Here is a 17,722-nt window from a genome sequence, read left to right on the forward strand (position 1 = left end):
ACTGATACCATTGTCTCAAAGACTTTTCATATTTTCAGTCAGAGTTAAGGATCTCGGGATCCATAATTTTTTCAACACATACACTAATACGTGTAGTCATTGCTGTTTAAAATGTTTCCATTGCTAAATATGAGAAATTGATTTAAATTCTCAATATCTTTTCTTGTGGTTTTAACTCTGTATGTATGTAAGACATACAATATTGATACAGATGATAATGTTTGTGGAATGAAGCTGCTGACTGGCTGGCTCTCGATACAGCCGTTGTGTTGTTTTACTGCGTGCTTGTCTATGTCATGTTGTTTATAAGGACGGTTGAGAAATAAACAGTAGAATAGATGTGTGTTTTGTACATTCTTTTACACAGCTTGATTCTGTATTTGTTATGCCATATTCCCCTGCCCTGGAAACACGTGTGTTCATTTGTAAGGATTTCAAAATAGAACTACCTATTAGATCTACTTAGCAGGATTGTCACCTTCTGCATGTTGAGGCCTTTTATTTTTAATTTGTTGGTTTTACAAAATGTTTGACCCTAATTTCAATATAGGTGGTTGAAACTAAATTCATTTAAAAAAATTACTTGCTGCTATTGGGAAACAAACTATACTGAACCAAAAAAGTTAGGGATCATGAATATTTTTGGGCTCATTTTTCACTACATTTCGTTCAGTATAGCTTGAGGTGAGGTGAAATGGGGTTTAGCGTCGTGTCCAAGATTATAGCACTTATATAGCGACGTGCATGTACATGTGTGTGTTTGTGCGGCTGCTTGTACTAGTCAGGACTGATGCCGATTTAAAGTGCTAGCTCACTGAGATACCATGCCGCAGTTTAACATGAATACCCCACTCAGACACAGTATAATGACTCCGAGCCGACCAGTCCTTGTTTTAGCCCCTTAATGCTGAGTGCCAGCTTTACTCTGTGAACAAAACATTTGTCAATTTTTTTATTATTTTCTTGTTTAATTTTTTTATGTCGGTCACTTTTGTAAACCAACAGATAAAAAAGTGAAAGGCCTAATCTGTGAGATTCTGTAAGCATGGGATCGAATCCTAGACTCCCTGACTGCCATCCTTGGTCTGTCACCACCAAACCCCCCTGGGTTTCATGAACGTAGTAGACATCCACAGTGTGTCTATTTGTGCCCTCCTCACACAGTAAGTTGACACAGCTTGAATACTGAAATACCATATGAAACTCAACTCCATCACTCACGAAACTATTGTGTAAATGTGCATGTCCCTTGCTTGCATTAATAAAGTTACACCTTCAGATCTGGAATTTATTGTTTTGCCAGATTCACTTCACAATTAGAATCACAACAAATTGCACCCAGTCACACTGCTATTTAGTCTTCATCCTTGCATTCATCCTTTAGACTTGGGACTAGAGTCAAATTGTTGACCAACATGCTTTGAAAGTGTTTGCAGGAACACCTGTTTCTGGTAATAGAATCTACTCAGTTATTTCTTGTCCACAACTGAAAACGGGAGATTATACCAGACAGTGTTATAAACTGTGCTGGGCAAGTCTGGCCTAGGAGTACCAGACACCTGTTATTGTGTCGGGTATGGCAGTATCAGTCCTGTTATTGTGTCGGGTATGGCAGTATCAGACACCTGTCATTGTGTCGGGTATGGCAGTATCAGACACCTGTTATTGTTTCGGGAATGGCAGTATCAGACACCTGTTATTGTGTCGGGTATGGCAGTATCAGACACCTGTTATTGTGTTGGGTATGGCAGTATCAGACACCTGTTATTGTGTCGGGTATGGCAGTATCAGACACCTGTTATTGTGTCGGGTATGGCAGTATCAGACACCTGTTATTGTATTGGACATGGCAGTACCTGACACCTGTCATTGTGTCAAGCATGGCAGTAGACACATCTGTTATTGTGTCGGACGTGGCAGTACCAGACACCAGTTATTGTGTTGGGTCTGGCAGTACCAGACACCTGTTATTGTGTTGGGTATGACAGTATCAGACACCTGTTATTGTGTCGGACGTGGCAGTACCAGACACCAGTCATTGTGTTGGGTCTGGCAGTACCAGACACCTGTTATTGTGTTGGGTATGACAGTATCAGACACCTGTTATTGTGTCGGACGTGGCAGTACCAGACACCAGTTATTGTGTCGGGTATGGCAGTATCAGTCCTGTTATTGTGTCGGGTATGGCAGTACCAGACACCTGTTATTGTGTCGGACGTGGCAGTACCAGACACCAGGTATTGTGTTGGGTATGACAGTATCAGACACCTGTTATTGTGTTGGGTATGACAGTATCAGACACCTGTTATTGTGTCGGACGTGGCAGTACCAGACACCTGTTATTGTGTTGGGTCTGGCAGTACCAGACACCTGTTATTGTGTTGGGTATGACAGTATCAGACACCTGTTATTGTGTCGGACGTGGCAGTACCAGACACCAGTTATTGTGTTGGGTCTGGCAGTACCAGACACCTGTTATTGTGTTGGGTATGACAGTATCAGACACCTGTTATTGTGTCGGACGTGGCAGTACCAGACACCTGTTATTGTGTTGGGTCTGGCAGTACCAGACACCTGTTATTGTGTTGGGTATGACAGTATCAGACACCTGTTATTGTGTCGGACGTGGCAGTACCAGACACCAGTTATTGTGTTGGGTCTGGCAGTACCAGACACCTGTTATTGTGTTGGGTATGACAGTATCAGACACCTGTTATTGTGTCGGACGTGGCAGTACCAGACACCTGTTATTGTGTTGGGTCTGGCAGTACCAGACACCTGTTATTGTGTTGGGTATGACAGTATCAGACACCTGTTATTGTGTCGGACGTGGCAGTACCAGACACCAGTTATTGTGTTGGGTCTGACAGTACCAGACACCTGTTATTGTGTTGGGTATGACAGTATCAGACACCTGTTATTGTGTCAGATGTGGCTGTACCTTACACCTGTCATTGTGTCGCATGGCAGTACAGACATCTGTTGTCGTTGTGTTGGGCATGGCAGTACCAGACACCAGTTATTGTGTTGGATGTGACAATACCAAACAACAGTTATTGTATTGGATGTGGCACCTGACACCTGTCATTGTGTCGAGCTTGGCAGTACAGACATCTGTTGCTATTATCAGGCTTGGCAGTACCTGACACCAGTTATTGTGTTGGATGTGACAATACCAGACACCAGTTATTGTATCGGATGTGGCAGTACCAGACACCAGTTTTTGTGTTGGATGTGGCAGTACCAGACACCTGTCGTTGTGTCAGAAGTGGCGGTATCTTACACCTGTCATTGTGTCGCATGGCAGTACAGACATCTGTTGTCACAGTGTTGGGCATGGCAGTAAAGACACCTGTTATCATTGTGTTGGACGTGGCAGTACCAGACACCTGTTGTTGTTGTGCCAAGCATGGCAGTACCTGACATCTGTCATTGTGTTGAACGTGGCAGTACCAGACAGCTGTTGTCGTTGTGCCAAGCATGGCAGTACCTGACATCTGTCATTGTGTTGAACGTGGCAGTACCAGACCCCTATCATTGTGCCAAGCATGGCAGTACCAGACACCTGTTGTCATTGTGTTGAGCATGGCAGTACCTGACATCTGTTGTCATTGTGCCAAGCATGGCAGTACCAGACACCTGTTGTCATTGTGTCGGACGTGGCAGTACCAGACACCTGTTGTCATTGTGTTGAGCATGGCAGTACCTGACATCTGTCATTGTGTTGAGCGTGGCAGTACCAGACCCCATCATTGTGCCAAGCATGGCAGTACCAGACACCTGATTGCCAGCCATGGGAGATAAGTCACGTTGCAGACAGACCCGTGAAGATTTCGGGGTAGAATAGGCCTTCAGCAACACATGTTTGCCGTAAAAGGCGACTATACTTGTCGTAAAAGGCAACTAATAGAATCGGGTGGTCAGGCTCGTTGACTTGGTTGATGAACGTCATCAATCCCAATTGCATGGATTGATGCTCATGATATTAATCACTGGATTGTCTGGTCCAAACTCGATTATTTACAGACTGCCGTCATATAGCTGGAATATTGCTGTGTGCAGCGTTAAACAACAAACCAACCAACCATGTTGCAGACATGAACGACAAATGGTACAGTATCTGGACACATTTATAATTAGATGGTGCTGGGGAAAAAGACCAACTGTTGATTGTGTGGCATATTACCATTGCAATCAGGCACTCAAATATTTAACTTAATGATCCATTATCTTCTGCCCATCAGAGCCCTAGCCCACATGACAATTGTTTTGTCATATTTGATCAGAAAGCTTCAATACAGTGAAACCTTGAATTACACTCTATTTGACATGTTTCAATGTAACTTCATGGAATTTTTAATGATAATATGGTCATATATCAACACCACTTTCTCACCACTCTTGAAACAGGATACCTTTGTTGTCAATGGTCACCATCACTTAGCTTCAAGGTTTTATTGTATAATTGTTCTACTTAGGACAGGAGATTAGCCCAGTAGAAAGTATGTTTGCTTGCAGGAAGGAAACCAAGGTTCACATCCCAGTGTGGGTATATCCAAGTCCAATGTATTCAGTGGTATTTTGCCTTGTTTACACATGCTACAACTCTTTCAATAAAAATCCTTTCACACAGTTATCTCCCTTTGTTTCAGCTGCGTGATCGACTTGGTGGAGAAGTTGGTGGGCGTGGCAAGTTACGGAAGAAGAACTGGATGTTCTGGTGACAGGAAGTGACATCAGTTTCTCCATGGAGTCTTCATCACTGGCATTCATCACAGGGTTTGGACCTGGTGGATACTGTCATAGTTCTTTTGGCCCAAAGTGTATACAATATTGGCTTGACCTTGTTATGACTAATACCATCAACAGAGATACATATTTTTAGTGTTTGTATAATGAAAAGATGACTATGAATTCTTGTTACATTTAAACTGACATATCCTTTTCGTAAATGTTCAAGGGACAATGTTATGTATGTGTTCATTCTAGACTGACAGTAGGGCCAGGTGCCTGAGGCCATTCTAGACTGAATGTCGTGCCTGTGTCCAGTCTAGACTGACAGTAGGGCCAGGTGCCTGTGTCCAGTCTAGACTGACAGTAGGGCCAGGTGCCTGTGTCCAGTCTAGACTGACAGTAGGGCTAGGTGCCTGTGTCCAGTCAAGACTGACAGTAGGGCTAGGTGCCTGTGTTCAGTCTAGACTGACAGTAGGGCCAGGTGCCTGAGGCCATTCTAGACTGACAGTAGGGCCAGGTGCCTGTGTCCAGTCTAGACTGACAGTAGTGCCAGGTGCCTGTGTCCAGTCTAGACTGACAGTAGTGCCAGGTGCCTGTGTCCAGTCTAGACTGACAGTAGGGCTAGGTGCCTCTATCCAGTCTAGACTGACAGTAGGGCCAGGTGCCTGTGTCCAGTCTAGACTGACAGTAGGGCCGGGTGCCTGTATCCAGTCTAGACTGACAGTAGGGCCAGGTGCCTGTGTCCAGTCTAGACTGACAGTAGGGCTAGGTGCCTGTGTCCAGTCTAGACTGACAGTAGGGCCAGGTGCCTGTGTCCAGTCTAGACTGACAGTAGGGCCAGGTGCCTGTGTCCAGTCTAGACTGACAGTAGTGCCAGGTGCCTGTGTCCAGTCTAGACTGACAGTAGTGCCAGGTGCCTGTGTCCAGTCTAGACTGACAGTAGGGCTAGGTGCCTGTGTCCAGTCTAGACTGACAGTAGGGCCAGGTGCCTGTGTCCAGTCTAGACTGACAGTAGGGCCAGGTGCCTGTGTTCATTCTAGACTGACAGTAGGGCCAGGTGCCTGTGTCCAGTCTAGACTGACAGTAGTGCCAGGTGCCTGTGTCCAGTCTAGACTGACAGTAGTGCCAGGTGCCTGTGTCCAGTCTAGACTGACAGTAGGGCTAGGTGCCTGTGTCCAGTCTAGACTGACAGTAGGGCCAGGTGCCTGTGTCCAGTCTAGACTGACAGTAGGGCCAGGTGCCTGTGTTCATTCTAGACTGACAGTAGGGACAGGTGCCTGTGTCCAGTCTAGACTGACAGTAGGGCTAGGTGCCTGTGTCCAGTCTAGACTGACAGTAGGGCCAGGTGCCTGTGTCCAGTCTAGACTGACAGTAGGGCTAGGTGCCTGTGTCCAGTCTAGACTGACAGTAGGGCCAGGTGCCTGTGTCCAGTCTAGACTGACAGTAGGGCCAGGTGCCTGTGTCCAGTCTAGACTGACAGTAGGGCCAGGTGACTGTGTCCAGTCTAGACTGACAGTAGGGCTAGGTGCCTGTATCCAGTCTAGAATGAAAGTAGGGCCAGGTGCCTGTTTCCAGTCTAGACTGACAGTAGGGCCTGGTTTCATCTACAACATAGTCAGGTCACAGGAAGTAGATGGTGCTAGCAGCTAGCCTCACTTTCAACTAAAACATAGGTCACAGGAAGTAGATGGCACTAGAAGCTAGCCTCACTTTCATCTAAAATAGTGATTGATCAACCCCCAGATTCCTGATTGAAGGAGAAATCCTAGGGTTAGGCAGATATTGTTTGTGTCTGTATCCTACTCTGTGCAATTTTATTACCAGCATTTGTGAGACGATATACTGAAACATATATACAGTATCATCAGCTGCTTATGACCGTTCTCAGCAAATAATAGCCAATATGTATACAAACAAATCTGCTGAAAACATGTCAAGAGTTCTGACAAGTAGGCAAAATTGTTTTTGACACACACTACCATATTTGTGGTGCCCTTCACAGATCATCAGCCTCTTGATGGAAGAAGTGTAATTATCAGCATTGTATTGTATGAATTAGTGTCCATCATAAAGCCTTTCAATCTTGTTGGGGAAAGCAAATGCCTCCCCACTGACATCACTGACACTGTTGACACACTGATGACATCAGCATGTCCTACCGGGGACCCGCTATGGCCATGCCTCTCCTTGTGACCAGACCAGCAGTCCACCAATGCTGTGATAAGACATGCATAAAACTGTTGAGCTTCCATTTCCCGAACAACATTAAATTTTGGTGTTTACTCAAACATTGTATTGACATACCCACCAAATATTTGGCAGTTAGAATGTTTGCACTGAATTGGGCTTGTTTTGTGAAAGAAAAACAATGTTTATGTTAAAGTTGCATACCGTCAACCGCGCCTAAGTGGAAATAGGAGTGAATAGAACAACAACTTTTCTAGGGCTACGGCCTTCCATTTGGCTCAACTGGTCACAGACCAGAATAGCTTATTCAGTGGTAGTGTCTGGGATCCGGTATCTGGCCGATGTCCTAGTTTGCTGTTCCAGATGATAACCAAAACAAATATTGATCAAGTCAGTTTGTACACATAAACCACACAGGTTGTCAGGGTTTCTGGTAGTCCTGGATCACTCGGATCACTTCAATATGGCTTCAATAGTGACAAGACAGGATGACAACCGGTAAACCAGATGAGCACAGTTCTCATAATCAGAACACACTTTCTAAATCCCGGCTTTGTAGTTTCTTCTTGTACCTCATTCCCCTCAATCCCCACTCCTCCCATCCCCCACACCGAACACCCACACTCCTTCCATCCCCCACCCCGAACACCCACACTCCTTCCATCCCACACACCGAACACCCACACTCCTTCCATCCCACACCCCGAACACCCACACTCCTTCCATCCCCCACACCCTGAACACCCACACTCCTTCCATCCCCAACACCCACACTCCTTCCATCCCCCACCCCCAACACCCACACTCCTTCCATCCCCCACCCCCAACACCCACACTCCTTCCATCCCCCACCCCCAACACCCACACTCCTTCCATCCCACACCCTGAACACCCACACTCCTTCCATCCCCCACCCCCAACACCCACACTCCTTCCATCCCACACCCTGAACACCCACACTCCTTCCATCCCACACACCGAACACCCACACTCCTTCCATCCCTCACCCTGAACACCTACACTCCTTCCATTCCCCACCCCCAACACCCACACTCCTTCCATCCCCAACACCCACACTCCTTCCATCCCCCACCCCCAACACCCACACTCCTTCCATCGATCATCCCAAACACCAACTCTCCTTCCATCCCCCACCCCCAACACCCACTCTCCTTCCATCCCCCACACCGAACACCCACTCTCCTTCCATCGCTCACCCTGAACACTCACACTCCTTCCATCCCCCACCCCCAACACCCACACTCCTTCCATCGATCATCCCAAACACCAACTCTCCTTCCATCCCCCACCCCCAACACCCACCCTCCTTCCATCGCTCATCCCAAACACCAACTCTCCTTCCATCCCCCACCCCAAACACCTACACTCCTTCCATCCCCCACCCTGAATACCCACACTCTTTCCATCCCCAACCCCAAACACCCACACTCCTTCCATGATCCATCCCACACCCTGAACACCCACACTCCTCTCATCCCCCACCCCGAACACCCACACTCTTTCCATCCCCAACCCCGAACACCCACACTCCTTCCATGATCCATCCCCCACCCTGAATACCCACACTCTTTCCCTCCCCCACCCCAAACACCCACACTCCTTCCATGATCCATCCCCCACCCTGAATACCCACACTCCTTCCATCCCCCACGCAGAACACCAACGCCCAATCTTTTGCTCACAGAATATTTGAGATTGTTATTCCAGAGCTATATTGTACAAACAAAATCTTGCTATTTTCCCACTGCATGATGGATTACAGGTTTACATCAGTGATACTCACCACACAATGAATATTGTCCTATAAGTGGACAGATGATTGTTTGAATGCTTGTTGTTGCCTCATTGACAGCTTATATATGATTCAAGGGTATTGACCACCTTTTCAGTCTTTTTGTCTTTCCCATAATATTTTTGTTCCAAAATTATTCATTTTGAACAATCATTTGTAATGTGATGTAGTGGCATCAATCCTTGCATTTTCTTCATTTTGTGAAGTTTTTACACAAATGAAGAAAAGGAAATGCTGTTGCAAATACCGTATTCGATCTAATAAGCTCTCAGGGCGCTCTCAAAATTAGAAATAGGGGGCTCTTATTAGTACATGTATATTATTTTGGTGGAAAAAACAGAGTTGAAAGATAAATTTCATGGTTTATGCTGACGGTTTGAACTGTTTATATATGACAGATATATTTTTTGAGAATTTAATTGCCCATAATTAAGGGTGCATATAACACACAAGTGCGTATTATACACAAATAAATAAGTTTTGTGTGCATTCATCAATCGGAAGGGGTGCTAATTGGGATTGTTCACTTGCCAATATATTAGCAAATATCGCCGTGGGCGCTCATTAGAGCAGGGCGCTTATTACGTCGAATACGGTAATGAATTTTAATGACAATATGGTGCATGAAGCCATTGCACAGATTTTCTTCATGGAAGAACTGGTTTGCAGTTCATCTTTAAAATGGTTCAGCTTCATGAGAGTAGGGTTCCTATTCATTGTCTGTACTTCCCAAGATGCTCCTCCATCACCAGTGCATAAATTAAACCGATATGCCATACTTCCTCGATAACAGGGTGCATGTTCTCTTGCAAACTATTGATTGACAATGAAGCAATGTCTTGATCAGTTGACACAAGGCTTTATCATACCTCCATGTCAGAATGAAGAGATCTGAGCGGTTTACATGATCTTGCTAAATACTATGTATTCCGCCTGGGAGGGAAATAAATCCCTTATTCCCCACCATGAAGAAGACAGGCTGCAAATGGATATCTGTGAGGCAGAATGAGTCCCTTATGTCCCGCTTCAAAGCGACGATGTACGCTTTTTACAAGTAAATGACAGTCATGTGACAGTTCACCTGAGCTCAAATGAACAGCTGTTTTCTATCTATTTTGAATTTGTTTTAATTCTTTTACAATGTCAGATTAACATATGTATGATAAATTCTTGGTCGCAGTATCATGTGTGGTTTTATGCATCCCACCTAACGCAGGACACTAATAACCACATGTACCCCCGCAAGCTCCTCACAGCGATAGCCCGTTCACGGAGCTCTCTATACTACACCTGTCAAAACTCCCCACTGTGAATAGGTGGCCACAACCATGCTTGGAGTTGAACTCGCAACCGAATGACCGTTGTGTTTACAAACAAGTGACGAATGTCGTGACGCCAAATACACTTATCGCTGATAAATTACTTTCTCCGTTTGTCAATTTGAATTTCTGTTTCATTAAAACCATTGTGTTATTGATATAGTAAGAATGGAAGGGAGAAGTTTGTTGATTTTCCGTTAGTCTGCAATCTCGAACCAATCTGATTATTAAAACAACAAAGTAAATTCATCTTGAAAACATGGTCAGTCGTAAACCTTTTCAAAATGAAATATCATGGCATTCCCAAAGACATAAACAAAATTATCAACGTTACTACATTTGGGGTTAGAGAGCAAATTTCAAGATTCTTGTAATGGCCGCGCCCACACTGGTGGCAGCGATGTTACCGAGAGTGTAACGAAGGTGTCACGCGCTGGGTAGGAGCATGGTACCCCTGGTGTTACAGCTTTATCATTATAATGTTGCACACAGTGTCAAGCAGGAGAAACATGACTGTGTATTGGTCAGAGCACTCTCTGGTTTCCCTTTCGCTAGAACCATCACTTGATTCATTCCTTACAAATGGCGACTAGATCGCATAAATATTCATGGTCGATGGAGGATCATTGTGTAGTACAACCCATAAAGTATTGACGATGGCTCCTCTTCAAATTGCAGACTTCCATCACATGAGATATGCTACAGTCGATAGCATAATCATGATTTATTACAGAGACTAAATGGCGCTATGATGTGAGATCAGTTCTATATTTTAGTTATAATTGATGAGGAAAATCAAAACTAAAAAGTATAATATAGCTGAACTGGTTTTGCAAAATATACTGACATAGCGTCAGGTGTCCAAGAAGTCTCTTTGTATATTTGTACTCAAACAAGGTTAATTTATTTCCCAATCTAACCTCCCTATGAAGTGTTACTATAGTGTGTATCCAGTTTCATGTAGTGTTAATATGACAGTATAGTTTTTGACATGCTCCCCAATGTGTGCTGTCTTCCAGTGATAGAGAGCTATGTGATCCACTATTCGGGAGTACTTTGTTGTATTAATATGAAGGTGCACTGTGTCCTAGCTACTGGTAAAATATGAGCCATTATGATGTTAAAAACATCAACCCTGAAGGTGCAGAAAGCATATGATCATACAACCTCACGATATGGTTTGTAGGGACATACTTCAGGTCAAGATACAGATTTAAAGGGGATTCACGTCAGGTCAAGATACAAATCAAAGGAGGTCTCACTTCAGGTCAAGATACATATAAGAAGGGGGACTCACTTCAGGTCAACATATAGATTTGAAGAGGGTCTCACTTCAGGTCAGGTTACAAATTTAAAGGGGGCCTTACATCAGGTCCAAGTATTGATTCACCAAGACTCACTTCAGGTAAAGATGCAGAGTTAAAGGGGGACTCACTTCAGGTAAAGATACAGAGTTAAAGGGGGACTCACTTCAGGTAAAGATGCAGAGTTAAAGGGGGTCTCACTTCAGGTAAAGATGCAGAGTTAAAGGGGGTCTCACTTCAGGTAAAGATGCAGAGTTAAAGGGGGTCTCACTTCAGGTAAAGATACAGAGTTAAAGGGGGACTCACTTCAGGTAAAGATACAGAGTTAAAGGGGGACTCACTTCAGGTAAAGATGCAGAGTTAAAGGGGGTCTCACTTCAGGTAAAGATGCAGAGTTAAAGGGGGTCTCATCTCAGGTCAATTGGCTGTCGAAGCAAAGACTTAACCGTTATGATGGCTGTAAAAGATATGTTTCATTGTTAGACAATGTTTCATTGTTCACACATGGCACTGTATGCTTGGTCTTGATCTAAATTGCCTCTTGATTGTCTAAGGTGCTGCATTCCGCTGTGGAGAGTTGCGTCCCTTACCCATGTTCCTGGATTTCACCAGAGTGTTAAACATCTGAGACCTGCATCACTTCTGGCTTTCCGCCAACATCCAGATAACAAGATGCAAGATCTGACAATTGTAATACCTGAAGTGATTTCTATCATCCTTGAGTTTCATACTCAGGATCCCTGTAAAAAGCATTGCTAGTCATAATTTCAATGCTGAAATATGTCATAACAGCACTAGTAGTAGTGATGTAGTGATAATTATCTGGCTGCATTTCCATGATAACCCCTATCACAGATCATTAATGTTGGGACAGAGACCTGATTTGAAAATAGAACTGTGCACCTTACTCAGTTATGCTTGAATTTTTTTAAATAACAAATTAAATTACATATATGTTTACTTTTTAAGGTCAACAAAGTGATATTTTTGTATAAAGTAAAACAACTGAATTTTTTACCTTTTCAGAATAAAATACATTATTTTCAAATCATTAAAGTAGGAAAAATAGTGTTTCATTGGAGAGTTAATTTTTTTTTTTGAATCTGGAATCGTTCACATAAATTCTGTATGATTTATGAATAGAGTAACAGTTACGGCTGTATTTAACATTGTGGCCCCTTCTCAACCTCAGGAACCTTCTTTACCGACAAGCTTTCACACCTGTGTAAGCTTTTTGCTTCATATGTTGTTTCATATTTTCAAAGCTTGTCTATATTTTTAACAGGGCAATTGATACTATATTATTGACAATCAGCTCTTTTCAAGTAAATTGTCTGTTGGCTAATGCACAAGTAAAGGCCTGTTAGTCTTCTAACAGTCGGGGCGGTCGGGTAGCCCAGAGGTTAAAGCGTTCGCTTGTCACGCGGAAGACCCGGGTTCGATTCCCGACATGGGTACAATGTGTGAAGCCCATTTCTGGTGTCCCCCGCCGTGATATTGCTGGAATATTGCTAAAAGCGGCATAAAACCATACTCACTCACTCACTCACTTGTAACAGTCATTAAATTAAAAAGTCATGTTCATGTACAATGTAGTAGGAAAATAGTTTGGGTTGACTGTCTACAGGGCTGAATAGAATTGGGGTTTATTGTCAACTGGGATAAGTAGAACTTGGATATAGGATATATTGGGCATCATACAGTTTGGGTTTTATATCTACTGGGAGTTCAGGTTTATCGTCTATTTACCTTAGTAGAATTCGGATAATTCAATTATCAACTGGGCCAAATACAGTTTAGGTTAATCATCTATTTGCCTTAGCAGAATTCGGGTATTTCAATTATTGACTGGGCTAAATAGAGTTTAGGGTTTATTGTTGATATGCCCAAGTAGAAATTTGGGTAATTATATTATCTACTGGGCTGAATACTGTTTATGTTTATCATCTATGTGCCTAAATAGAATTGGGGTAATTCAATTATGGACTGGGATAAATACAATTTAGATTTTTATCGTCTATTTGATAAATGGAATTTGGGTAATTATATTATCTACTGGGTTGAATACAGCTTGGCAGAGACAAGACTACTGGCATGTAATGTAATATCTGTTGACAGTCAGGGAAAGGCATCAGTAGTATTTGAGGGACCTGCATGCCTGTTGTTCCATCACAATAATGTTCTTATTGGCTTGTGATCATGTCTCCTACCCCATGATGTATCACATTGTCAACAGAAAACAAGCTTGTTACCTTTAACGACTTCAAAGGATAATTGTACATATTCATATATCATGTAGCTCAAGTAAAGATGGAGATGCTTCAATGGTATCTCTATCAGTTAGGAGCCTCATGTATTTTGGGGGTGTTATTCACCATTTGATGCCCTGTCATTTGTTGTTTCCCACTGTGATATGGCTTGTGTATTGCTGAAAGTGGTGTCAAACTCATTCATTGATTCTCTGACAAATAGATACTGCTTCCCTGTGGACATACTGTACTGGTGAGGCAGTTTATACATTTAGTCTCTGAGATGAAAATATTTAAAGATGTCTCTTTTTATAATTGCCTTGTAATATATAATAGAAAGGAGCCCAGAAAATATCTTCCTTTTCAGCCTCATACTGAAGACATCTGTTTCAGGGGACTTTTTTAACTATGTCTTTTGAAGAACCCATGTCAGAGACTTCCAGTAATGCATTTTACCTGCACCCATCTTTCAGGCATTGTACTTCTACCATTTCCACATCGCTGAGTCTGTCGTTATGACATGGTTGACTGATATGCAAATGTTTTTGTCCTTTTTCTGAATGTCATTATCGCATAAATGTCAAGGTCATTGAGATCAGACAAGCATGAAAATAGATTTAAGCAAAATGTCTTGACTGTCAAGCATATTGTATGTGTTCAAACATCACAACTGTCAGTCACTGATATATGGCACATGTCTTCATGTCAAGGTCATTGAGGCGCCTTAAATATCTTCACTGTCAAGGTCATTGAGTCACGTACTTAAATATCTTCACTGTCAAGGTCATTGAGGCACCTAAATATCTTAAGGAAGAGAATTTATGGATTTCAACTTCTTTATTATATGAGGAACACGTTTCGAAGTATGTACTTACTTCTTCATCAGGTGATTAACAATCATGACTGTCAAGGTCGTTGAGGCAACTTAAAATATCTTGACTGTCAAGGTCATTGAGGCAACTTAAAATATCCTGACTGTCAAGGTCATTTAGGCAACTTAAAATATCTTGACTGTCAAGGTCATTGAGGGTAAATGTCATCACTCAAATTGTGTAAATGTCTACACTGTCAAGGTTACTGAGATGTATTACACATCATTACTCACAAGATCACCAACTTAAATCAAGTAGCTTTACTTTCAAGGACACAGTATTTAACACCGAGGAGATGACTTGTGTGCATTTAAGGACAAGATGGCAGCTGACCAATCAGATAGCTAGATTCTTTAATAATTTATGTTAAATAAGATGGTACCTCCTTGGTTTGAGGTAATGGTATATTGCTGTAGAATCATCTCAATCATTGACATGCCATTACCTCTTCATGCATTAGGGGCGCTCGGGTAGCCTAGTGGTTAAAGCGTTTGCTTGTCACGCCGAAGACCCGGGTTCGATTCCCGACATGGGTACAATGTGTGAAGCCCATTTCTGGTGTCCCCCGCCGTGATATTGCTGGAATATTGCTAAAAGCGGCGTAAAACCAAACTCACTCACTCACTCACTTCATGCATTACACTCCAGATGTTCCCTGTGCATTCAGTCAACCATGGAAAGCAGACACGACTGTCTAAGTGGCCTTCGGGGGAGAATTCAACCAATAATTAAATTTGTTTCATTTGTTTGTGTGTGGTGAAGCAAAATTGCATGACTTTGGTACACAGTGAAATGGCAAATGTTGATTTGAAGTTGCGACGGATGAAAATGGCTTTTTGGAATATTTGCTTTTTGAGGTCACAAATGATACTGATGGTTTTATTTGTTGTGTTTAGATGAGGGAAGACAAGTGTGAGCTTGTGCACAGCAGCATGATGTCATGTTGGATGACGTAATGAATCAAAATGGCTGCCTTACGACCATGGAGTATACATAACTTTATAAATAAGTTTTTTGATGAAATCATAACAAGCTGAAAAGTTGTTATTATTGACCTGCTTGATACTCTGGTGTTTGGTATGAATGACGGAGAAAGATAAAGGTTGTTTTGTTTGAAGCACTGCTATTTAGCTGCAGTATGAAAAATGGACAGCCATCTTTGATTGTCGGTAACATATATTATCAGTTTCACAAGAATTCATTAGTGATTTGTAATAACGAATGCACATATTTGCAAATTCATTTGCAAATGTGATCTTCCACAACAGATATGAAATTAAGTTTTATGACCAGTTCTGCCATCTTGATTCATTAACTACAACTACTGAGAATACTATGGCAAATACACCAAAATGATATTGTGTTGTTGTTTTTTCACGTCAGGTATTATTCGTCATGTAAACCAGGACATCCTTCAAGCTAGCAAGCTACCACAGGAGATATAATAATAGGCCTGATGGCTTTTGAGATGACCCCTACATTTATGGTGTAGACAAATGTTTTTTACGTTTTGTTGTAACAATTTCATTTGGAATTTTTTTGTACAGCATGATGATAGCTTGATATGATTCCATGTGTTAGTGTACATTATGTGTGTGTATATTTGTACTGGTGACGATGTTGCAAGTTTGTTGATTTTGTTGTGAGGCTAGAAGCTTTGATGGTGTCACTGCCACTTTACAGCAATAAAAATGTTGAAAAGACACAGTTTCCTGCTGTTTTTTTAATTTTAAAGTATCTTTTCAGGGTGAATATGTTTTCTTCACATCGATGAAACTCGTCTCAGATTAAGGTGAGGAGAGGTGAAATGGGGTTAAGTGTCGCGTCCATGGTTATTGCACTTACATAGCGACGTGCATATACGTGTGTGTGTTTGTGTGGCTGCTTGAACTAGTCCGGATTTATAGTGCTAGCTCACTGAGATACCATGCCGCAGTTTAACATGAATACCCCACTCAGACACAGTATACTGACTCCAAGCCGACCAGTCCTTGTTTTAGCCCCTTAATGCTGAGCGCCAGACAGGGTAACAACAAGTACCATCTTTTAACGTCCTTTGGTATGACGGAGCCGGGGATCGAATCCAGTACCTTCTGCTCTCTGGGCGGATGCTCTACCACTAGACCACGGAGGAGGCGGTGTCAGATTAAGAGATAAAAAGAAAATATGCATTTCAGTCCATAGCAAGCACTAATACATCTGTATCATAGGGCAACCAGTTTCAACAAGGATCCATTTAGCCAGGTCCCACATCCAAGCACCTGAACTGTTCATCCCAACATCACAAACAGAGGATGATGATGAAGAAGAAACTTATTTTTTGACCACCCATGAGATAAGGGACCTTATGGGTGAAAAATCACATTTTGACTCTTCATTATATATTAAAACTACAGCATCTTCGGGAGACAAAAATACAACTCACAAGCTTAAATTCATAGTTATTACAGAGATACATGTCGTCACACATGGCGATCTTCACTGAAGTAAGTTGATGTCAAACATCTTTGTGACGTCATAGCACAGTTGTATCCCAGCACCCATTAGGTCCCGTTTCTCCTGGTGGGTCACATGTATTGAGATATCACATGCAGTACATCAAACATCTTTATGACGTCAATGGACAATTGTATCAGTAAAATATTATAAACAGATATACATTTTACAAACAACAGCAATGAACAACCCTCATTATCACTCTCTCGTCTGTGTTTTTTTCTTCTCGATTTCTTGTTGAAAGGGATGACCCAGTTGTCTAAGGCTCCGAAGTTTGCTGTGCAGAGTTGCTTCCCCTGGGCATTCCAGATCTCTGTGATCATGGCTTGGAATCCTGGTTTGCCCAGACTATGTGCTATAGGTCTGTCAGCACCAGACCCGAGGTCCTACTGGTGATTGTCTGTGTCCTGCATGAATTTGGGCTGACATCAAACAGACATGCTGTGACATAATAGGATAACTGTTCAAAGGCAAATTACCACCACCACCACCACCCGCCTCTCTCTCTCTCTCTCTCTCTCTCTCTCTCTCTCTCTCTCTCTCAATTGGGGCACACTTGCAAGAAGATATGAAGAAGATAAAGAGAGAGAGAGAGAGGACACAGAAGAGAGCTTGTCTCTCTCTTTCTCTCTCAAACTGCCCCATTTCTGGTGTCCCCCGCCGTGATATTGCTAAGAGCGGCGTAAAACCATACTCACTCACTCTCAAATTGCAGAGCCGTAGACAAATGAGTCACCACTTTTAAAAG

General features: G+C 42.7%; 2 protein-coding genes across 2 annotated transcripts in view; one reads left to right on the forward strand and one right to left on the reverse strand.

Annotated features, from left to right (window-relative positions):
- LOC139452062 (pleckstrin homology domain-containing family A member 1-like) overlaps nt 1–5,196 on the forward strand; it is a 79,508-nt gene extending 74,312 nt beyond the window's left edge. The window contains exon 13 of the mRNA XM_071233364.1: nt 4,653–5,196. Within this exon, the coding sequence (XP_071089465.1) occupies nt 4,653–4,724 (72 nt within the window). The 3' untranslated portion in view covers nt 4,725–5,196. The remainder of the gene's footprint in view (nt 1–4,652) is intronic.
- A 2,307-nt stretch (nt 5,197–7,503) lies between these two features.
- On the reverse strand, nt 7,504–8,193 carry LOC139451916 (uncharacterized PE-PGRS family protein PE_PGRS44-like). Its single transcript, XM_071233201.1, has one exon. It carries the CDS (start codon nt 8,191–8,193, stop codon nt 7,504–7,506), a length of 690 nt encoding a protein of 229 aa, XP_071089302.1.
- Between the last annotated feature and the right edge of the window lie 9,529 nt (nt 8,194–17,722).

Source organism: Haliotis cracherodii, unplaced genomic scaffold, assembly GCF_022045235.1.
Source record: "Haliotis cracherodii isolate W230 unplaced genomic scaffold, xgHalCrac1.p SCAF_9, whole genome shotgun sequence".
In the NCBI taxonomy this organism is placed as follows: domain Eukaryota; kingdom Metazoa; phylum Mollusca; class Gastropoda; order Lepetellida; family Haliotidae; genus Haliotis; species Haliotis cracherodii.